Here is a 17,673-nt window from a genome sequence, read left to right as displayed (position 1 = left end):
ATACTTAGTTATATGCATACCTCACACTTTACATAACTCCTTTATTCTGTATTTACCACCAAGTTCATAGAATAACTCACGTGTGTTATTATTCCGCATGAATGAAATTAATCCTCCATATAAAGGGCGTCAATGGAATATAACGGCCATATCCCCTCATAGCTTCTCTAAAGCTTTTACATAATCTTGCACGGTTTCTACGTCGAGCAGATAATAAATAGAGAACAGACAATTTTCAAAAGATCAAGATGAATCACCAATAGGACAAGAGATACCAATACATTTGAAGCAGTCTTGAGTGGGGATGAGGGCATATATTATTATTACCCTTATTAGCTATCACCCTCTTAATGAGAGTGCCGGTGTAGCGTCAATTATTATGTTGGTATACTACTAACCTAATAGTACCATAAAGTAACTAGCTAAGCGGTGGTCATAAAACAAGGCTGGTACTTAGGGCTCAAGCCAAGTCTACCTACTCAACTGCTATTTTATATAGGTCGTGAACCCATATTAGACGAACTCCTAGCCGGTATAGCCCAATGCTCTGAGCACCTCCGGATACTGTTGGTCTTTTTCATAATGATTGTATGGAAAGAAGTTATATCCATCCAGAACCCATAAAGCAGCCAATGTCAGTTTCCATATCAAGGATATAGCCAAGCGGCACTGATGGATCGACTGTCGTAATTATCCGAGGCGTGATCATCATACTCATGAAAACTTGAGTGATATTAAGTTAGCGACAACTAACTCATAGTCAACCAGGGGGTGCTGTAGCGTTCGAATCCTTCGAATCTGCAGCGGGTGCTGGTGTCGTAGAGCTAGATGATTCGGCAGGCGCATTCGTGTTTGCGCTGTTCACGTTGCCACCTCCTCGACGGCCTCGACCACGGCCGCCACGCTTAGGGCGATCTGGCGGGGCGTCGCTGCTCGCCTTGTCAGCCGCTGGTTGTGTCGGGGCTTGCGCTGGCTTCTTAATTTCCTTCCTCTCCAATACTTGCACGGTGCCTTGCGCGACAGGCACCGGACTCGCCGTAATGGCTTTAACCAGTGCCTCATGATCTCCAAAATCAACATAGGCGAAACCTTTCCTCTTGTCAATCTCGACGAATGTCACGGGGCCATAGACCTCCATAGCCTGCTTCAGAAGCGGCTCGGTAACCCCCTGTGATGGGTTGGCATGCTTTACGAAAGCACGTGTTGCACCCGCAGTGATTGAAGGCTGACCAGATCCTTTCTTCTGGGAAGGACCTGATTTAGACGAGGCCTTGCCAGCGGCAGCCTTAGGGCCTGTTGGGGGAGTTGGAGTCGCAGAAGTTGTGGCGGCAGGGGTCGTTGAAGCAGGCCCGGTAGGAGGCGTATCATCCATCCTCTTAAGAATGACGGGCGTGGTTACTGGGGCTGATTTCGTGCTGCCTGTATTATCTTTGCCCTTAGCCGTATCGCCAGACGCATTCTGCTTTGCAGCCTTCGCACCTCGAGACCGGCGTGAACTCTCCGCTGCTTGGGCCTTCGGAGCAGTTGGAGCAGACGGGGGCGCTGATGAGGTAGGCTGACTTGGTGCCGTGGGAGTTGTAGATGCCGTATCCTTGCTATCTTTCTCTTTGCCGGAATCAGCTTTAGCAGCTGCTTCCGCCTTAGCCGCATCCTGGCGAGCTCTTCTATGCGCACTTCCAGGGCTGAGACCGAGGTCGCGTTGCAAAATCTTGGCAGCGGCTGCTATGTTAGCTCGTCGGCTCTTTGGTGCCGCCTCCTCAGTTGTCTTGGTTGTGGTAGTCGAGGTGGAGGTGGGTTTAGCGGTTTCCGCCGCCTCTTGGGCTGCTGCTTTCTTAGTGAGGAGTTTTATGGGTTCCTTTGCTTTCTTCTCGTCCTTCTCAGCCGCCTTTTCGGCTTTTTCGGTTTTGGACTCCTTAGTCTTCTTCTTGGAATCTTCCTGGCTCCCTTTTGTCTTCCCACCCTGAGACTCATGTCGGCCGTGCTTAGTACTCTTGGCACTAGTAGTTTCCTTGCCCTTATTTGCCTTCTTCTCCTTAAGGTATTCAACCAAGGGCGTTGTTGTGACCTTAACGTTATCTTTGAGAGAATCCTCGGCGATTTGTTCGGCCTCGACTTCTTTCACGGCTGGATCTTGGGTAAGGCTATCGAGAAAAGCCATGAAATCGGGATCTTGGTCAATGGTGCCTTGCTTGGAATCCATGCGGCGCTTAGTCGTCGGTATTTTCTGATATATAGAAAGCTCCAGGTATGGCGGTCCCACTAGTGCTGGATCATTAAACGTCTTCTTATCGTCTTCCCAAATCGACCTTTGAACGACTTCTGCTAATACAGGGATATCGTCGGTTCGCAAAACTTGGAGATAGCATCGCGCGGGGCTAGATGGATTTGAAGGGCTAGGCAGGTAATATTAGCTAGGTTCTACCCTCCAATGGCAGTTGGATCTAAGTGGTCTGTAGAACTCACTCCTGTGAAACGTGGCCGTCTTGAAATTTTGTCCAGTCCACCTTGCCGTTCCCACTCTTCCATTCATCTCCTAGGATAGCCCAGAATTCGGCTTCGGTGATGCCAGGCGGAAGGCGACGAACAATGACTTTCTTTCCTCGAGTAGGTTCCTTAGCCTTAGACTTCGGCGCGTCATTGGTTGCTTGGGTAGAAGAAACGGGCAAGACGCCGTTGGCTTTTCGCGTGGTCGTCATGTTGCGCGATGTCGCGGTAATAGTTGAAGACTAAATCACAACGGGTTGTCGTAGATAATCCTTCTTCAGTTCCCCTTCTTTCATAATTTTCGTTGAAAACTAGTAGTGTTGTTGGTGTCGCTTTTTTCATAAGAAATCGGTGATAGGTGGATGGTTTGTAGTTTGGCAAAACGAAAGATGAAGAAGGTAAGGCTGAACTTCACCCCGCCGCTTGAGAACAATAGGGCAGGCGTCATGCAGCAAAGAGTCCCATAAGCAGGTACACTAAATTTTCTAGGTCCATTGTTCCCGCACTACGGCGGGGCAGGCAGGATCGAGCTGAAGTACCTAGATATGTACGACATAAATGTCCAATGAATTCCTTTTTAAAAACCTTCGAACATTTTATTGCTCTGTCGTCATCGTCCAATCAAACTACCAAATCGTTTGACTTTTGTAACAAGACCACAAATTCATTGTCTACAGCTCAACACGAACATTATCATTGATCTCGAGTGACGTCACTCCCCACGCTTTATGACTGCCTACCTAGACCTACCTAGTGTACGTAGCTACATACACAGGCAGCCAAGTAGAAGGTACTTGCTACGAGGGATTGATAATATACCCTGATGGTGTGAGCCATGACATACGATCTAGATCTCAAATAGATAAAAGGAGCGGTTGTGATACTCCGCGAGACTTCGGCATTAGCGACCTATACAGCAAACTCCGACCTACTCTACCGGTATTCAAGCAAGCTCCGGTCCACATAGATCCTCTTACATTGCAGGTTAAATATGTGAGGCCACACTCTAGTAACCGACTCGATAAACACTTGTGTTACTATCTCCATCATGGCTCGTATCTTCATCACTGGCTCATCAGACGGCCTTGGCCTACGCTCAGCGCAAGCCCTCGTCAAACGTGGGCACGACCTCTACCTACACGCGCGCAACGGTCAGAGGGCACAGGACGCACGTGCTGCGTGTCCAGAAGCCAAAGACGTATTCGTCGCAGACTTAACGTCCACGGAAGAGACCAAGTCGCTGGCAGCACAGCTAAACCAGACTGGTCCTTGGGACACCATCATGCATAACGCCGGTCTTATGAATGGCGTATCTAATCTCAAGGGCAAAGAGGGACTCCCCGCGCTCTTCGCCGTCAATACTCTAGCGCCGTATATTTTGTCATCTTTGATAGACCCACCACCGAAACGCTATGTGTTTATCAGCAGTGGCATGCATCATGGCGGTGACCCATCCCTACGCAACATCCAACAGGCTTTCTACAGCGACACTAAGCTACATAACGTCCTGCTTGCTTTCTGGTTTGCCCGGCGACTCAGGGACAGGTGGGTCACGAGCAACGTTCTTAATGTACGTAATTTTGAGATTTGTTTTACCCCTATATTAGCTTATCTCGGAAATCATCTCGAATTATCGAAATTGATTTAAATATCTTTGTTACCGTATCTATATAGAGCATGCATTACTGACTCTCTTTTGGTCAGCCGGGATGGGTTCCAACAAAAATGGGTGGCCGGAATGCCCCCGACAGCATTAGTGCTGCCATCGATACTTACGTGCTACTAGCTGAGGGGTCAGGCGCCGCAGAGGGTAAAACGGGCAAGTTCTGGTACAAATCTCGCCCAAGAGGTCCGAATGGTGCGAGCCGCGAGTCGAGTTATGAGAGATCTCTAGATGACGAAACACGGCAGGATAAGTTGATTGAGATGCTCGCGAGCATTTCGGGCGTCGAACCTCCTCAGTTATTGGGCAAATCTTGACGAGCTAATAGGGAGGCTCGACGACTGTCATTTATAACTAATGGCGCCCTGGAACATCGTCGAATACGTATGGATATATCCACCAACAACCAATAAACTGAACCGATTATGTCGCCCATACCTACTCTGCTAGATAGAATAGATATCATTTCTAACTCCAGTAATCTGCTCCGTATTACGAAATATCATTCAATCACTCTCAATCCCGGTAAGCCTGACTGGTAACAACTCTACTCGGGGGATCGTTTCCTGGGATGACCTGAATGTCCTTGGAGCGCAGTTCAGGGAACCCGTTAACGTATGGCCTGTCGAACGCGTCGTAGCAGGCGTCGAGCAACTCGCGGACTTGTGCCCCAGGACGTGGGTGTTAAGCAGACTAAATCACCTGTGGGTTAACCCCAAGCTTCAGGAGAACATGGCTACCGCGATGGCCGCCAACTAGGACAACGTGATCCACGGCGCCCACCGGCCACTGCTCCCCGAGTATTTGACAGGCAAGTAACGGATATGGGCTGTGCTCTTGAAACCCCAAGTTCCGATACCTCATCCACGGCGGCTGTCATGTGGGGACTTCGTATCTTGTCAAAGGGGTATTGGGGTCCCTTAACTAGCAGTATCCATTTTGGCTCTTGTTTCCACGATGTGACGTACTTCGTGTCGGGTAGCCTGACTGTCGAAGACCGGTGAACATATGAGGCGCGCATCTTAAACCACTACCTCGACACGCTTGCTAGAATTGGTGGCACATCTTTCTCCAGGAGGGATGAGGATGTCTGGATGTGTTATCGAATCTCGATGCTCTCAGCATATCTGGAATGGATTTTAGCACCTTATGAGTTTTGAACGAAGCGCGCGTCCGTACTATTGTCGAGCTTGTGGGATCTTTACTATACGTGTAAGAGACATATGAATTTCTGTAGAGTAGAGAAGGGGGGCTATATTCCAAGAGTATGTACTTAAAAATACATCCCTTTCCCATATATCCCTTAGACCAACAGTCAGCAACACCACCATTATTGTGGGGAATTATACACGAAACTCGACGAAACAAGACTAGAAGGCTTATTAAATACTAGAATGACTAGACTTTTAGTGGCAATGGTTATATTAAGGATTGCGAAGTCTAAGGGGTAGTCTATCATGTTCATTCGCATATAACCGACCCTCCGCATAGCTATCACGTATTCAGGCTGTTATAGTATAAAAAGTCTCTAGAAGAAGGGATAGAGGGTTCGCGCAATGCTAGTCCAGCCGATTATACCCGTTGTTTCACATATAGTGTTGATCATTAAGGCACTATACTGGAATCCATGGTGTTACTTTGCGCCAGTCTAGGGGTATTTTACGCGTAGAGCAACTTTTAGTACAGCAATTACAAGACAACCAGTATATCGCGCGTAAACTTGTAATAACTCAACTACCTATAGTAGTTGAACTCACCATAATTGGATTTTCTTTTAGTGGTGGTGGCTTATATTATTAGTTGGTATTAGTGAGACAACAATACGTCAATACCTAGCGGTGAGTAGAGGCATCCAAGTAGTCCTTCAGCCCGTTCAGTTTTGTTTTATGGATGTGTGTGTGGAAGTTCAACCTTCTCAATCGATTTGTTCTAAGTTCTCTCATCTTTTTATGGTCAAGAACCTGTTTGAAATCCATACGCGCCGTTACCCGTCTACCCTCAAGGACGAGGCATCGCTCTGGACAGCATGCGACGCTGGTTCAGAAAGGCAAAAAGGCACCTGTTTCCAAAGAACTCGAGGACAGGCTGTCTTGAATGCAAGAGTAGAAATATCAACTGTAACGCAAAACGGCCGACTTGCGGGAACTGCGAGATTGAAGCTCGAGCGTGTTGTTTCGCAGATCAATATGCCTTGCTTGAAGAGCAACCACCAGCGGCACAATCCTCAATAGACTTGCGCTTCATATCCAAACTTCTGAGGCTGCCCACGACCGCGAAAAACTGGCCGCCTATCCGGGATTCCGATGATTCTCAGCACCTGAGCCTATTCCACCATATAGAAATTAGCGTGCCCGACCGGATGACGGTCGTACAACCCATGGATCCCCTCGTACAAGCGCACATAAACTCGGCATTGTCAACCTCCTATCTCATGAACCAGCTGCTGGCGTTCTCGACCCAGCGCGTCTACCCAGATCAAGGCCGCGCGTATCATAACCTAGAAATCGGGTTATAGAATTGGCTATCGGAAGCCCTTAACGAGATAAATGAAGATATGTTGCAAGGAAGCGTCATCATAGGTCTTATCGTCATTGTTTTTGTTTTTGTTTTTATTGCCTACGGGTGTACAAAACCCCCACGCTGAAGAACATGAAGACGTATACGGGCGGTCAGATTGATTGTACGAATATTTAGCTAGGAACTCGAATCGTAGATCGTACTTGAGTAAATGGCTTACCAACCTGGAGGGGCTAGAGTAGAAATGGATGAAAGGTTGGCCGAGGTTCTCATTGTAGTAGCTTGGGCAATACGCGTGTCTGGCGAGTACCTACAATCCTATTTTGAGCCATTGAGCCCGTCTAGAGGCGCACGTTGTCCCCACATATGTTACTGTATACTTGCGCTAGTGCTGTAGTTTCTAGACATTTAGGACCGCCAGAGAGCAGCGAGCCCAAGGTCTTGACAAAGAAGTAAGTGCTTTCAAGATGAGTAGCTAGAACCTCTGAAATCTCACCGAGCATATACGTCTAAAGCACATTCTGAAGTTACAAGAGAATGATATATCGCAAATGCTAAAATTCTGAATTAGAAAGCAGATTTCCCTAATGTAGCCCCAGGCAATGAGAACTCTAATGATCTCTTCTTTACCATACCTATGGAGACTAAGTCGAAGCGGATGTTATCGCATAGTCACTAGGTGCCGGATCTGATGATCTATCAAGAAAAAAGGGAGCGTTGCTCCTACGGAATAGCGAACCAAATATACCCACGCTCAGCTAAGCTAATCAAGGGCTAATTCCTTCTTGGATGGACTAACTAAGTGCCTTGTGACAGTTGTTGCAAAAGGCGAGCGGGGTTTTCGTTCGTAGTAGCCAAAAGGAGTCGTGATATAATCGACATCAACGACTCTTTCAATCTTGATTTTTCTCGGCGCACTAGCCATAGCGTCTCGAATCAGCATGGCGGTGCGGTTGTAGAGCATGTGGTTTTTCGCAAGGCCAGCCTCCTTGAGATAGTTGACGTAGGGGACGAAACCGTGCACGTCCCTCGGAAGGCGGGCAATTGCTTCGCGCGCGGTAGCTGACTGCGCGGTGGCTGACTGCGCAGTACCGGCCTGGGGAATCAGCACGATAAACAGCTCCTCGACCCCATGCATGTAGTCAAGAACCTCGCGGATAGGGGCCGACGGCCCAAACGGGATGGCACCGGCGAACCCGACGTGAGGAATGAGCAGTGCCAACTTCCTAACCTCATTCCGCCATGGAGTGGAACGCAGTGACCAGAAAGTCTGCTCGGTGTGCGAAGCGCAGATGTAGAGAATGTCACGGCTCCAGTCGATGTAGACAGGACGTTCCTGTACCTTCGGGATGTCGCGCTTACCGGCCAAATGGACGAACTGGGGAGGCACACGGCCCCGGTTCGCCGTCACGGATTCAGCGAGATCCTTGTTGAAGGTAATAGGAGTCCACACGCGCTTACACCATAGAAAGACTTCGAGGGCCTCGCGGTTCACAAGCGGAGAAGGAGGGCGTCTGTCCTCGATAATGAGATTGGTTGCGGGATCTAGAATGGTGCAGGAATAGACTAGAACCTCCTTCATCGGATTTATCTTCTCACTCTCGGGTGCGGGATGAACCACGTGAATGCGATGAGCCTGGAAGTGGTATTCCCAGATCAAGATGCGGAGCTCTTTCGGGAGGTCATTGAATCGACGGAATCCGCGGGCAGGCTCCATCTTATCCCGCCAGGGATGTTTGTTGATTCCTAATATGACGGTATTGAGCATGAATATTGTTGGCGAAGGTCGAAACATGTTAAGGTTGAAAATGAGGACCGGGAGTCGTTAGATACGTAGTCAAGTTTGGACTTTGTATCCTTCAACATTTTTGGTTGGAGAGAAGGTACCCATGTAACATTTCTGAATATCCGAGCTTTTACCAAACCTTATATGGCATAGAGCTATATAAACCACCATGACGTAATCACATCGATATAGAATAAAATGCTACAAAAGAATCCTGTTATTCCAATAAGATCGGCTTATGTAATTACCCCTACAATGTTAAACATTACTTCCAGAATCTCCAAAATGTAAGGATCGTCAAGTTATTCTTTTGCTATTATCATCCAGGCATTCGGAACTCTCTCACCCGGCCAATCACAAGTACTTTGCCTCGGGCGTCGCGTGATTCCTTCGCCTTCCCAATTAGCTCAGTCTGGGATTTCTCCCTGTGTCCTTCATTCGTATGCTCGCCCTGAACTTTGAAGGGCTGCGCCATTCCAAAACCGACGCTCTGTTCGACGTCCTCGGAAGATACGAGTTCGGTGAAATCCCTCATACCCAACGGCGCCCTTTTCATCATAAACACCATGGTCCGTTCTCGGTATTAGCCCATAGCTTCTCGCACGACCCTTCGTATGCGATTTTGATGTGTTATTCGACCCGGAATAGATTCCGCAGTGTTGTGGTCGTTGTTTGTAAGTCGACCTCGGACCTAAGTTCTAAAACAGGTAAGCAACCGGGAAATTTCCAAAATTCCAATACAAGAATCAACGTACGTATTTTCTTAACCATCTTTAAATGCCCTCGTGGAGTCTTAATGGGCTTCTCATTGTATTAATTCTCCGAGATCTCGGATACACCATCTTAACACTACCGGCCGCAAAATTTGATATCTTCATAGGAGTAGCGAGTTCGACTTTATTTAATCGCCTGACAAGAGGACGAGGCTGACGAACGGAGTCGCCGCGTCCTTTTCCCAAGCTGACAGTTAGTATCAATAAAAATATTATTCACTCAGTTCACCTTACCACTATCCCCGTCCATGGCCTCTTGACGGCTCTCCCCAAGGTTGCCAATGCTCATGGCTCGACGAGGCATCCTCTCGGTATGTATCGGTATATTCGTCATGGTCATCCTAGACTTCATGGTTGACATTTTGGGAGGCATTTTTCCGAAGTATGTCAAGATTGGACCGGCTTGTGATAGTTAGGATACCGAGACACAACAGGAAGTCTTCACATTCCTTTTCGGCAGGAGAACACTATAACGCGATCAAAGAAATGGTATTGGGTGTAGAAAACATTTAAATCTACCTTAATGAGGGTAAGTTCCTAGTCCTATCCATATGTTCTACTTTGGTGAGGAAACGGCTATCACATGAAGTGGTGATCCACGTTACCCAGACTGCCAGATCAGGCCTAAAATGAAGAGATGTTAAGAAACCCGTTCGAACCACACTGGGAACGAATTCGGCGGAGTACCATGCAGAAACTCACTTGACTAGCGAATGCTGTGTGGCGCTTCTTCATCATTTCTGGTCAGTGTCTCGAAGACCCCAAAGAATGATTTTCATTAGCTCCACCTAGAGCCGCCGATGAGTTTGGTTACACCCTGGCAGCATCGTAACCTCGTCATTCATTCGGGCTTGCCGAATATCAAAAGGTACGTCTATTATACAATACGAACAGGACGGGTTCAGCGTTGGTTTAATATAGGAATCGAGATCTAGCTGTTAGCCAGCCTCCTTTTCCGGGGAAATATGGGATTGCGAAAAGCGCTCATCGAATACATAAATCAGCTATGTCGTTACGACTTGAACATTCAGTTTCTACTGTGTTCAAGCATGCTGCCTCGCAGTAGGTATGTTCGACGCCGGTAATTAACGCAAGGGTGTGCTAGTGTTGCCGATCATTGGAATATGCTACGCGATTTACAGCTTCATTTAAAGGAGGTTCAAAGCTTTATGCTTATTATGCATAGGCCACGTATGCTGACTAGGTAGTTATGAGATGATAGCTACGATCTTTTGAATTGACCTCTCCAGCCTCTTATTAATCTAGGACGGCACGGCCTAATTAATATCGTAGTGTGCGACGACGTCATCGTGTTCGTAGATTAAAATATCTCTAGAAATAGTTAAAGTATCGTATGGCCTTCTAGAAGGGGGTAGTTATTAATTTACGCAATACTATCCAATGTACTGTCCCGGATGACTTCTAATATCTTAGGATACCGTGGGCCATCCATCAACCCAGGTTATAACATTCCATCCGAACTTGGAATCGTTATAATCCACCCCTACTGTCAAATCCACTGTCGAACAAGTCAGCCTAAAACGGTATTCACTTCACTAATTGGTAAAATGTAGGAACTTACGATAGTGGTAATATAGAACATCGCCATACGCATCATCGGTGAAGACTCCTTGACCACCCGGAGCGTAGGTATTTCCTTGGCTCGCGAGCACAGTAGTGCCTCCACCATCGGTGCATGCAACACCATCTTTGTCCACGAACGGGCCAGCAGGGCTATCGCTCTTACAGACTGCGATATGGTATACTTGGTCGATCGGGTCGGTGGCGGGGTCGTATGTACAACATATGCCTTTACTCAAAAACAAGTACCAAGTGGTGTCGCGTTTCCAGATAAAGGCCCCTTCCTCTTGGTGGTTTCCAGATGGCTCGTACGCGATTTGGTGCTCATTGCCCGACCTGAAGACATATTCGCCGTCGATTGCTACCCGCGCCTGGTAGATGTTGTTCCAGTAAGAGCCCCATTGGATGTAAAACTCGTCCTCAGCCGTGCCGTTGACGACATTAGAGTCAATGGCATTATAAGGGCTGCTTGAGGTCGAAGTGACCACGGCTCCTTGGTCGCTCCAGGACCCCGATTCCATTGTAGTAGAAACTGCGTAACCAATAGCCGAAGTTTGGCTCGAGGAGACTGATACTGAGTAAAAGCAGTAGTACATGCCACGCATATAGACTACATCAGGGGCCCATAGCTATATCACATTTGAGTCAGTTTGTCATTGTGAAATGTCTCGGAAGGGCTCATGGTAACGAATGGAAAATTCTAGTGCGAGACTAAAATGTTTCCAAATAGCCTTTGGAGGCAATTAAGATGCTTGAAATACTCACCACGTCGTTCCCGGGGATGTTGATGATGCTGGCGCCCTGGATCACGCTTCCGCTCCGTGTCCATGGCCCCGCTAAGTTGTCCGCCGTCCAGATACCGATCAGGTCTAGGGTCGAGAAGCGGAAGTATTTGCCATCTGCGCGCTTGACGACAGCCGGATCATGGGTGAAGCAGTCGCCGGAGCATGCACCAGGAGCCGGGTACTGGGCGCGAACGGAATGTAGAGAAGTGAGAAGCACAGATAATAGAGCTCCGAACAACATCATGGCTTCTTTAGGTTCACCGCCCGAACCTGATAACACACTACAAGCAGACGCATCTGCTGAGACATGTTGGCTTGCGCCCGCGGGCGCCTTCACTTATACATGATACACCAGAGACCATGCTCGACGAAACCATCTAATCTCAGCCCAAGCTAAACCGGATGCGACGGTCCAGTTGGTTGGCGAGCTCCACAGGTTACAAGCTTTAAGACTACCGGGGGAAGATATTTGGAGACATGACCATCTGGGTTCCATCAACCAGAATCTCGTTGGGCGGTGGCATGTACTTTGGCAGAGTAGGTAAGCCACTTACGATTTAGACATGGAAGTCAGCTTACAAAAGTGGCCGTAAACAAGTCACAAAGGGGGCTGAAATTACAGGCTAAGGGCAGCCCAGCAAATGCACTAGGCAGTAAGATGGGATGATGCAAGGTCGGTGCGTCCCCTGGGGATTGCGGCATTGCTCACCTCCTTTTCTCAGCACAATAGGATTTACATAAAAGCATCACCCTCGCAGGAACAGGATTGTATATTCCCCCCTCAACACTGTTTACGTCGTAAAGAATTTCGAATACTCGGTTGAGCTGCCCAAACCATCAACATCTAATGATCTAGTGATCTAATGATAGCGCGCCACCCCCTTGTTTGTAGACAAGGATAAGATCTGTCAACCAACGAAAATCCGGGACGATCCTCCGGGCTCGAACAATCTTGACCGTCTCTCTACACTAAACCTGCCCTTGCTATTGCTGTGCCGCAAACCTATTCCCACAAAATCCTTGTAATGAGGCTAATATTGGAGTAATCAAGTATTCCGTTCTTATCACAATGAACCAGAGCGGGATTCCCTATTCAGATCGCCCAAAATATTGGGCATACATGCTATCCAATTGCCGATTTGGCTTAACGAATGCCAGTTTAAGCTTATTTCATTCTTACATGCTTCGAAACTTCCATTGGACATATCCAGATACCTATATTAGGAGCATATGTGCAACACCGGAAATGTCATCGGCCTGTGTGTCGGTGTCTCACTCCTGCACGGAGAAGACAATTACAAGATCTTGTGCACGCGTCTAATAATCAGGTAACAAGATTCTAATGACGACCGAGGCACGTTACATCTTCTATTAGAGCTATTGGTGAGTTTACGATTCTTGCATACCTAGCAGGTATATGAGCGTGATTAGTATTTCGCTATGCTCCCCTCCCACCTTGGTCCCCAGCTACTACGGTCTATATTTGGAACTAAACCCACCAATAGCAGCGATATAGAACGCCGAGTCCAGCACATAGTCACGCCGCATTTGTAAAGCGGAGGTGGCTATGGTCTCATTTGACTGCCTTAAGTCAGTAAAATCCGTCCGACAAACAAGGTGTAAATGAAATCACTCGGATCCTGCACCATGGCACTTGCCTATTTGAACTAAATTGTTGAATGAAAGGGAGACAGGTCAAGTTACGTTGGCTTGGCTAGCGATGTCGTATCATTGCTAAGATATACATCACGCCGGACTTAGGTATATAGTAAATTTGCCATGGCTACCACTGGCTGTTTCGAAGGTTGCTTTGTAGATTGGAAGAAATGCGAGGTAGTTCCGTGAAGTTCAACATGAAGTTGCTTTCGACTATCACCAACCTTCTCCTAGGTGTCACAACCTCTGCAGTACGTCTACCTATTCAATATTGCCTTTCTTTTTGATTGTTGCTAACATAAACTTGTATAGGCATTCCCAGCTGAGAACTCCGCTCGAACTATTAATGATCTTGTAACGTCTAAAATAACATGGACGGGGCAAGTCAAGCCCGGAGAGGCTGTCTTGTCAATCACGGGCACTGCAGAGGTAAGTTGTTGTCAACGGGAAACATAGGCGATATGTCGTCGAATCTAACGTATTTGGGTTCGTAGGAGATCTATAAGCAGATTATCCAAATAAACCCCAACTATGACAACGAGTTAGGCTTGAACAGCAACCAGTCGACCATAGCAAGGAGGGGCCTAGAGCCTATCAAGAAGCGCGCCACAACTTCGGACGTACAGTGACCCCTATTCTTTTTAGCTGAGTTGCCAGCAAAACCCGCCCTATATTCTCTTCTAACGTGCGAACCCCTTTATAGGATTGGACTTGCACCTACGGCAACAACGTCAACGCCGAGTCGATCGGCGCAGGGGTCAGATATCTGTACAGCATCGCCAATGCTGACTGTTCAGCTCCGCCAGGAAGTCCCGGAGCAGGTGGTTGTAGCGTAAGCAGCTGTAATTCGGGTGCTGGTATCTGGCTGTGCAACGACGCTAGCAACACTGTTAACATCCCTTGTACCATTATTGCAGAGTAGGTTTTTGGCAAGACAATTTGGAAGACACGCGTCTAATGTGCCTTCTAGTAACGCCGTCGAAGTCTTGATTAACTGCCAGACAACTACCTATAATGGTGACGAGACCTGGACCAGCTTCACACATGGGCAGGTAAGGGTTACATAACTCTCTTGGATCCGGCTACTGGTACAGGCATACTAACTGACTACCGACAGATATTTTCGGACGATCATACTTGGAACGTCATACTCAACCAGTGTTAAGTAGAGTCAACTCCGAGAATTTCGACACAGCATCTTATATTCTCTAAGCCCTGACGAACAAGCGCCTACCAACCTAAGGAGGTTACACAATGTCAATATGGTTCATTCAAGCTAAATCTCTATCGAATACTATAACAACATATGAATACAATAATTATAATGAAGGGATTTTTCCTCTCCGAAGCTAAAGTCAAAACTGTTGACTCTAAGATTCTGTTTATGTACCATATCTAGCCAGCCCCTGAGTGAATCATGCCATTTCCAACACTGAGCTTTGATACTTATTTCATGACACCCGGCTCAAAAATGTAAGATCTTGTGATTATATAATATCTTAACTGGAAGGGGATGTCTGCATGACCGTATATAGCTTTGGTACCACGTGTACGGCGTACGATTAGTCTGACCCCTTTTCTAACCAGCAATTAGTTTACAAGCAACTTATTATCTTAGCTCATCTCACCTTTCAAACTTCAGAAATTCCATGTTAAATATCTAGGTAAAAAAACCAGCAAGATGAAGCTAATTGTTTCAGGGGCCACAGGTTTCGTTGCCAAAGAGATCATACGGCAAAGTCTAAGCATAAGCGAGATCACCTCGGTCGTGGCCCTAGCCCGCAAGCCGGTGTCCGCTCCGGAGAAACTTGGAGAGGGTGCAGACCCCTCGAAGCTCAGAAGCATTGTCGTGAACGACTATAATCACTATCCGGAAGAGGTCAAGAAGGAGTTTGCTGGAGCTTCGGCATGCATCTGGTAATGAACATTTCAACTCGTTCTTTTTCAAGGCGGACATAAGTCTTAAGTCCGGATAGGTCACTGACCAATACTAGGACGGTCGCGATCACCCCAGCGAAATCTAAGATGTATGATTTCGAAGAAGTCAAGCGTGTCTGCCAAACATGCACGCTTGACGGGTTTAATTCCATATATGAGTCTGGCGTCTCGAAGCCATTCCGGTTTCTATATATGAGTGGTGTCGCAGCCGAGAGAGACCAGACCAAGACCCCGCGATTCCAACCACAATACTCTCTCATGCGAGTAAGTGCTGGAAATATTTATCATTCCTCACCAGTAAAAGTATAACCAGTTGATCTAGGGAGATACGGAAAATAAGGTACTTGCGTTGGCTTCCGAGCTTGATGGGGTTGAGGCGTGTTGTGCCAAGCCAGGTATCATCACTGCACCAGGTGAGATGATGAGATATATCGCTGGCACGCTGGTACAACTAAGTGTAGGAATCCCTAGCATTGGTGTCGTGGATGTTGCGAAAGCAATGCTAGATCAAGTCGTTAATGGTTTCGAGAAAGAGCCGTTAATGCCAGAGGATTTAATAAGGATCGCGAAAAAGCCTAGTAGCTCTTAAGATTCCAGGAGTCTTATAAGGTAGTAGTAAAGTAGAAGAATCTAGCCCCAGACATATATGAGATAGATCTCCCGCGTTTATATTATGTGTATTTGCTCACCTCTATTCTACTCGCGGATAGCCGAGATGTCAAATCTAGCCATTCTGAATCTAGACATGGGTGGCCAAGCTGTAGACAATAATTATGCGTGAGGAGAAAGGAGGAGAAGGTAAGCATGAGCTTCAGCTGCCAAAGCTTGTAGCTTTGCTTGTCTTTTACCCCTTTGAGTCGAAGCCTGTCCCTCTCTAGATTCCGAGTCACATTTTAATATCCTCGGAGTGTTCGTGGGGCAGAATACAAGCTGCAATATGAGCATGCAATTTTCCCGTTCATTCTCCCGGGACCGGGAATGTCTATGGCCATGACAGGTCTTGGGGTAGAAGCAACGGCACTTGCTTTTAAATATCCATCCAGGGCGTATACTTATTACTAAAATGTTCCACTATAGATGGATCTGACAATTCCCTTCCTGGATCTCGAGCTGGATCCACTGACATACTAGCAACTTCACTTATACTTAGGAAGAGAAAGCCCGACATGCATTATCATCTGTTAGGTGTCTGCGCCGCAGCCATCGGGGCCCTATTGCCCGTGGTGGCGGCTCAGTGCAACCGGACCTACATCCAGGCCTTCTCGGACGAGTACGTCAAAGCGCACGAGAGCGGGCAGCTCAACCAGCTCGAGAACATCGCCGACAACTTCACCTACATGGAGAACAACCAGACGGCCGAGATCACGGGCGGCATCTTCAACAACGCGCTGAAGATCGACCACCGGCACACCATCGTCGACGACGTCGACTGCGCCTCCTTCACCGAGCTGATCATCACGCACAACGCGTCGGACGAGCCGGCACCCTACGTGATCGGCACGCAGATCCGCCACAGCCCGGGCGACCTGAGCGTGTACCTGATCGACCTGGTCGTCTCGACGACGGGGTCGTGGCTCTTCAACGCGTCGCGCACGCTCGAGTACGCGTCCAAGGAGAACTGGACCCTGATCGACGAGGACAAGCGCGACTCGCGCGAGGCCCTAAGGCAGGCCGCCGACGCGTACCTCGACATGTGGAGCAACAAGAGCGCGATCGATGCCGTGCCGTGGGGCACGCCGTGCGTCCGCCTCGAGGGCAGCGTGTACACCGGCTCGGGGCTGCCGACCGACTCCTGCAAGGTCGGCATCCCGACCAACAACAACCAAGCGCCTAACTCGGGCCGCCGTTACGTCGTCGACCCGACCTACGGCTCCATTAGCGTGCTGTGCGTCTTCGAGCACCTGAGCATGGCGCCCGATAGCCACGAGTTCCGCATGGAGAATGGGAAGTTAAGGTATATCCACACTATCACGCTGGCTAATAGCGGCTTCTCCAGGGAGGAGGAGCTTACGGCGGCGCCGCATGTGAGGAATAGGAGACGGGTAGGAGGTGCTTCGAGCCGATTAGGCGGGTCGTAAGTGGGTGGCTAGATCGTGGAGGCTCTAGATTGGAGCGGCAAACATTGATATGATTCAATTACGGGTGGAATTATGACAGCTTGTTCTTTGGACGATGAGAATATGTAAATCCAGGTTAGCCTAGGACAAAAGTAGGCAGAGCCTTCGTCAGTATCGAGACCCTACATTTAGCGTAGCGATCACAGCCTTTCAATACCCTCATACCTTGTACCAATGCTTGAAATATCTGTCTCTACGTTAGCTCGGTATGTTTTAGGATCACCCTTGTATCATTTTTTCTACGCTCATATTATTTATCCTCGTTGTTCTTCGGAGTGGTGAATTCAGTATATTGCAAGGCAATATTCAAGCATCCTTGCTAAGAGGAGCTTTGATTACATCAGGAGTGGAAGTTCCTATAGTACAAAGAAAA

General features: G+C 47.9%; 8 protein-coding genes across 8 annotated transcripts; 5 read left to right on the top strand and 3 right to left on the bottom strand.

Annotated features, from left to right (window-relative positions):
* Positions 1-124: 124 nt before the first annotated feature.
* Positions 125-2,957, bottom strand: F4807DRAFT_422650 (Smg-4/UPF3 family-domain-containing protein). The gene is made up of 2 exons (XM_047997702.1): positions 2,464-2,957; positions 125-2,393 (listed from the first exon to the last, which is right to left on the bottom strand). Exons 1-2 carry the CDS (start codon positions 2,694-2,696, stop codon positions 761-763), a joined length of 1,866 nt encoding a protein of 621 aa, XP_047855308.1. The 5' UTR covers positions 2,697-2,957; the 3' UTR covers positions 125-760.
* Positions 2,958-3,114: 157 nt separating this feature from the next.
* F4807DRAFT_58664 (NAD(P)-binding protein) lies at positions 3,115-4,674 on the top strand. The gene is made up of 2 exons (XM_048003237.1): positions 3,115-4,054; positions 4,189-4,674. Exons 1-2 carry the CDS (start codon positions 3,533-3,535, stop codon positions 4,462-4,464), a joined length of 798 nt encoding a protein of 265 aa, XP_047855307.1. The 5' UTR covers positions 3,115-3,532; the 3' UTR covers positions 4,465-4,674.
* A 1,125-nt stretch (positions 4,675-5,799) lies between these two features.
* Positions 5,800-6,798, top strand: F4807DRAFT_58655 (uncharacterized protein). Its single transcript, XM_048003236.1, has one exon. It carries the CDS (start codon positions 6,174-6,176, stop codon positions 6,660-6,662), a length of 489 nt encoding a protein of 162 aa, XP_047855306.1. The 5' UTR covers positions 5,800-6,173; the 3' UTR covers positions 6,663-6,798.
* A 629-nt stretch (positions 6,799-7,427) lies between these two features.
* On the bottom strand, positions 7,428-8,381 carry F4807DRAFT_459625 (uncharacterized protein; the record flags this gene model as incomplete). Its single annotated transcript, XM_048001398.1, has 1 exon — positions 7,428-8,381. One exon carries the CDS (start codon positions 8,379-8,381, stop codon positions 7,428-7,430), a length of 954 nt encoding a protein of 317 aa, XP_047855305.1.
* A 1,579-nt stretch (positions 8,382-9,960) lies between these two features.
* On the bottom strand, positions 9,961-12,237 carry F4807DRAFT_58572 (glycoside hydrolase family 43 protein). The gene is made up of 3 exons (XM_048003235.1): positions 11,570-12,237; positions 10,806-11,433; positions 9,961-10,742 (listed from the first exon to the last, which is right to left on the bottom strand). The coding sequence occupies exons 1-3, from the start codon at positions 11,831-11,833 to the stop codon at positions 10,654-10,656; spliced, it is 981 nt and encodes a 326-aa protein (XP_047855304.1). The 5' UTR covers positions 11,834-12,237; the 3' UTR covers positions 9,961-10,653.
* A 926-nt stretch (positions 12,238-13,163) lies between these two features.
* F4807DRAFT_58563 (uncharacterized protein) lies at positions 13,164-14,668 on the top strand. Its single transcript, XM_048003234.1, has 6 exons — positions 13,164-13,496; positions 13,558-13,674; positions 13,740-13,865; positions 13,949-14,163; positions 14,216-14,297; positions 14,363-14,668. The coding sequence occupies exons 1-6, from the start codon at positions 13,416-13,418 to the stop codon at positions 14,408-14,410; spliced, it is 669 nt and encodes a 222-aa protein (XP_047855303.1). The 5' UTR covers positions 13,164-13,415; the 3' UTR covers positions 14,411-14,668.
* A 205-nt stretch (positions 14,669-14,873) lies between these two features.
* Positions 14,874-16,012, top strand: F4807DRAFT_422621 (NAD(P)-binding protein). Its single transcript, XM_047997701.1, has 4 exons — positions 14,874-15,159; positions 15,237-15,447; positions 15,506-15,813; positions 15,873-16,012. The coding sequence occupies exons 1-3, from the start codon at positions 14,927-14,929 to the stop codon at positions 15,770-15,772; spliced, it is 711 nt and encodes a 236-aa protein (XP_047855302.1). The 5' UTR covers positions 14,874-14,926; the 3' UTR covers positions 15,773-15,813; positions 15,873-16,012.
* Positions 16,013-16,259: 247 nt separating this feature from the next.
* Positions 16,260-17,525, top strand: F4807DRAFT_422620 (uncharacterized protein). Its single transcript, XM_047997700.1, has one exon. The coding sequence runs from the start codon at positions 16,350-16,352 to the stop codon at positions 17,259-17,261; it is 912 nt and encodes a 303-aa protein (XP_047855301.1). The 5' UTR covers positions 16,260-16,349; the 3' UTR covers positions 17,262-17,525.
* The last annotated feature ends 148 nt before the right edge of the window (positions 17,526-17,673 follow it).

The sequence above is a fragment of the Annulohypoxylon truncatum genome, assembly GCF_022578515.1.
Source record: "Annulohypoxylon truncatum strain CBS 140777 unplaced genomic scaffold F4807scaffold_12, whole genome shotgun sequence".
Taxonomy (NCBI): Eukaryota; Fungi; Ascomycota; class Sordariomycetes; order Xylariales; family Hypoxylaceae; genus Annulohypoxylon; species Annulohypoxylon truncatum.
The sequence above is the reverse complement of the archived record's forward strand: the minus strand, read 5'-3'. Positions and strand labels throughout refer to the sequence as shown.

Bases quoted from the DNA above. Each gene is read 5' to 3' on its own strand.
- F4807DRAFT_422650 (XM_047997702.1), bottom strand. From the start codon at position 2,696: ATGACGACCACGCGAAAAGCCAACGGCGTCTTGCCCGTTTCTTCTACC. The intron at 2,394-2,463 runs GTGAGTTCTACA...TTACCTGCCTAG, and splicing joins GACGGCCACGTTTCACAGGA to CCCTTCAAATCCATCTAGCC.
- F4807DRAFT_58664 (XM_048003237.1), top strand. From the start codon at position 3,533: ATGGCTCGTATCTTCATCACTGGCTCATCAGACGGCCTTGGCCTACGC. The intron at 4,055-4,188 runs GTACGTAATTTT...TCTTTTGGTCAG, and splicing joins TCACGAGCAACGTTCTTAAT to CCGGGATGGGTTCCAACAAA.
- F4807DRAFT_58655 (XM_048003236.1), top strand. From the start codon at position 6,174: ATGCGACGCTGGTTCAGAAAGGCAAAAAGGCACCTGTTTCCAAAGAAC.
- F4807DRAFT_58572 (XM_048003235.1), bottom strand. From the start codon at position 11,833: ATGATGTTGTTCGGAGCTCTATTATCTGTGCTTCTCACTTCTCTACAT. The intron at 11,434-11,569 runs GTGAGTATTTCA...AATGTGATATAG, and splicing joins ACATCCCCGGGAACGACGTG to CTATGGGCCCCTGATGTAGT. The intron at 10,743-10,805 runs GTAAGTTCCTAC...CTTGTTCGACAG, and splicing joins TGTTCTATATTACCACTATC to TGGATTTGACAGTAGGGGTG.
- F4807DRAFT_58563 (XM_048003234.1), top strand. From the start codon at position 13,416: ATGCGAGGTAGTTCCGTGAAGTTCAACATGAAGTTGCTTTCGACTATC. The intron at 13,675-13,739 runs GTAAGTTGTTGT...TTGGGTTCGTAG, and splicing joins CAATCACGGGCACTGCAGAG to GAGATCTATAAGCAGATTAT. The intron at 13,866-13,948 runs GTACAGTGACCC...ACCCCTTTATAG, and splicing joins AGCGCGCCACAACTTCGGAC to GATTGGACTTGCACCTACGG.
- F4807DRAFT_422621 (XM_047997701.1), top strand. From the start codon at position 14,927: ATGAAGCTAATTGTTTCAGGGGCCACAGGTTTCGTTGCCAAAGAGATC. The intron at 15,160-15,236 runs CTGGTAATGAAC...ACTGACCAATAC, and splicing joins GCTGGAGCTTCGGCATGCAT to TAGGACGGTCGCGATCACCC. The intron at 15,448-15,505 runs GTAAGTGCTGGA...CAGTTGATCTAG, and splicing joins CACAATACTCTCTCATGCGA to GGAGATACGGAAAATAAGGT.
- F4807DRAFT_422620 (XM_047997700.1), top strand. From the start codon at position 16,350: ATGCATTATCATCTGTTAGGTGTCTGCGCCGCAGCCATCGGGGCCCTA.